General features: G+C 40.0%; 1 protein-coding gene across 1 annotated transcript; it reads right to left on the bottom strand.

Annotated features, from left to right (window-relative positions):
• Nucleotides 1–377: 377 nt before the first annotated feature.
• Nucleotides 378–920, bottom strand: LOC101268895 (uncharacterized). The gene is made up of 2 exons (XM_010326928.1): nt 747–920; nt 378–677 (listed from the first exon to the last, which is right to left on the bottom strand). The coding sequence occupies exons 1-2, from the start codon at nt 918–920 to the stop codon at nt 378–380; spliced, it is 474 nt and encodes a 157-aa protein (XP_010325230.1).
• Between the last annotated feature and the right edge of the window lie 624 nt (nt 921–1,544).

Here is a 1,544-nt window from a genome sequence, read left to right as displayed (position 1 = left end):
CCAAGAGATCCCATTGAATCAACCCTTGAAATGTCAAGCCCAAACATATGGGTTTCTAATGTCGAAACTTAATCATATATAATATCTTTTCACAGCATCAACATTGACGATCGTTTTTGTCACTTTGCCTTCTATATCTGCTAAGTAAAGAGCACCATTGGGTAATACCCTTTTAACAACGAATGGTCCTCTCCAATTTCGAGAAAATTTGCCTTTGGTTTCAGCATGATGTGGCAAAATGCGTCTCAACACTAATTGACCCTCTTTAAAATGTTTGGGACGCAACTTTTTGTTATATGCCTGCGCCATTCTTTATAGATATAATTGTCCATGACATACTGATGTCAGACGCTTCTCATCAATCAAACTTAATTGCTCTAACCGAGTTTTTTGATCCACTCATCATCATCAATTTCAGCCTCCACAACAATTCGTAAAGATGAGATCTCAATCTCTGCAGGTATAACTGCCTCAGTCCTGTATACTAGTGAATATGGAGTAGCGCCCACTGACGTACGGACTGTAGTGCGATAATCCAACAAAGCTAAAGGCAACTTTTCATGCCATTGTCGAGAACTTTGCACCATCTTACGAAGTATCTTTTTTATATTTTTGTTAGCAGCTTCTATAGCCCCGTTTACCTTTGGGCGATATGGAGCCGAATTTCGATGCTCAATCTTAAATCGGTAGCATACCTTTTATATTAAGTGGCTGTTGAGATTTGCGGCGTTGTCAGTTATAATCACCTTTGGAATACCAAACCGACAGATGATGTTGAAATGGATGAAATCCACCACGACCTTCTTGGTTACTGACTTAAAAGTTATTGCTTCTACCCACTTTGTAAAATAATCAATGGCCACCAAGATGAACCTGTGACCATTCGATGCTTTTGGTTCTATCGGTCCAATCACATCCATTCCTTATGCCACGAAAGGCCATGGAGCAGACATTGCATGCAACTCAGAAGGGGGAGAATGTATCAAATCACCATGTATTTGACATTCATGACATTTACGAACAAATCGTATGGAATCCCGCTCCATGGTGAGCCAATAATATCCTGCTCAAAGTATCTTCTTGGCTAGAACATATCCATTCATATGAGGTCCACAAACTCCTCAGTGTACTTCAATCATGATGCTAGAAGCCTCTTGAGCATTTACACACCTTAGAAGACCTAAATCGGGTGTCTTCTTGTACAGTATGCCTCCCCTTAAGAAAAAAACCCTGGCTAGTCGTCGAATAGTCCTTTTTTGATTACTAGTCACATCTGACGAACATTCTCTAGACTGAACATATGTTTTGATAGCAAGAAACCAAGGCTTACCATCAAATTCCTCCTCAATCATGTTGCAACAAGCATGTTGATCACGAATTTGTATGTATAAAGGGTCAATATGGGCATCATCAGGGTGTTGGAGCATCGAAGATAAAGTGGCCAATGCATCTGCAATCTCATTGTGCATTCTGGGAATGTGTCTAAACTTCATCGACACGAATCGTTGACAAAGACCTTGTAAACAATGTTGATATGGTATGAG

The sequence above is a fragment of the Solanum lycopersicum genome, chromosome 8 (assembly GCF_036512215.1).
Source record: "Solanum lycopersicum chromosome 8, SLM_r2.1".
Taxonomy (NCBI): Eukaryota; Viridiplantae; Streptophyta; class Magnoliopsida; order Solanales; family Solanaceae; genus Solanum; species Solanum lycopersicum.
This window is presented reverse-complemented; position numbering and strand designations above follow the sequence as displayed.

Bases quoted from the DNA above. Each gene is read 5' to 3' on its own strand.
- LOC101268895 (XM_010326928.1), bottom strand. From the start codon at position 920: ATGGATGTGATTGGACCGATAGAACCAAAAGCATCGAATGGTCACAGG. The intron at 678-746 runs GTGATTATAACT...TACCGATTTAAG, and splicing joins GTCGGTTTGGTATTCCAAAG to ATTGAGCATCGAAATTCGGC.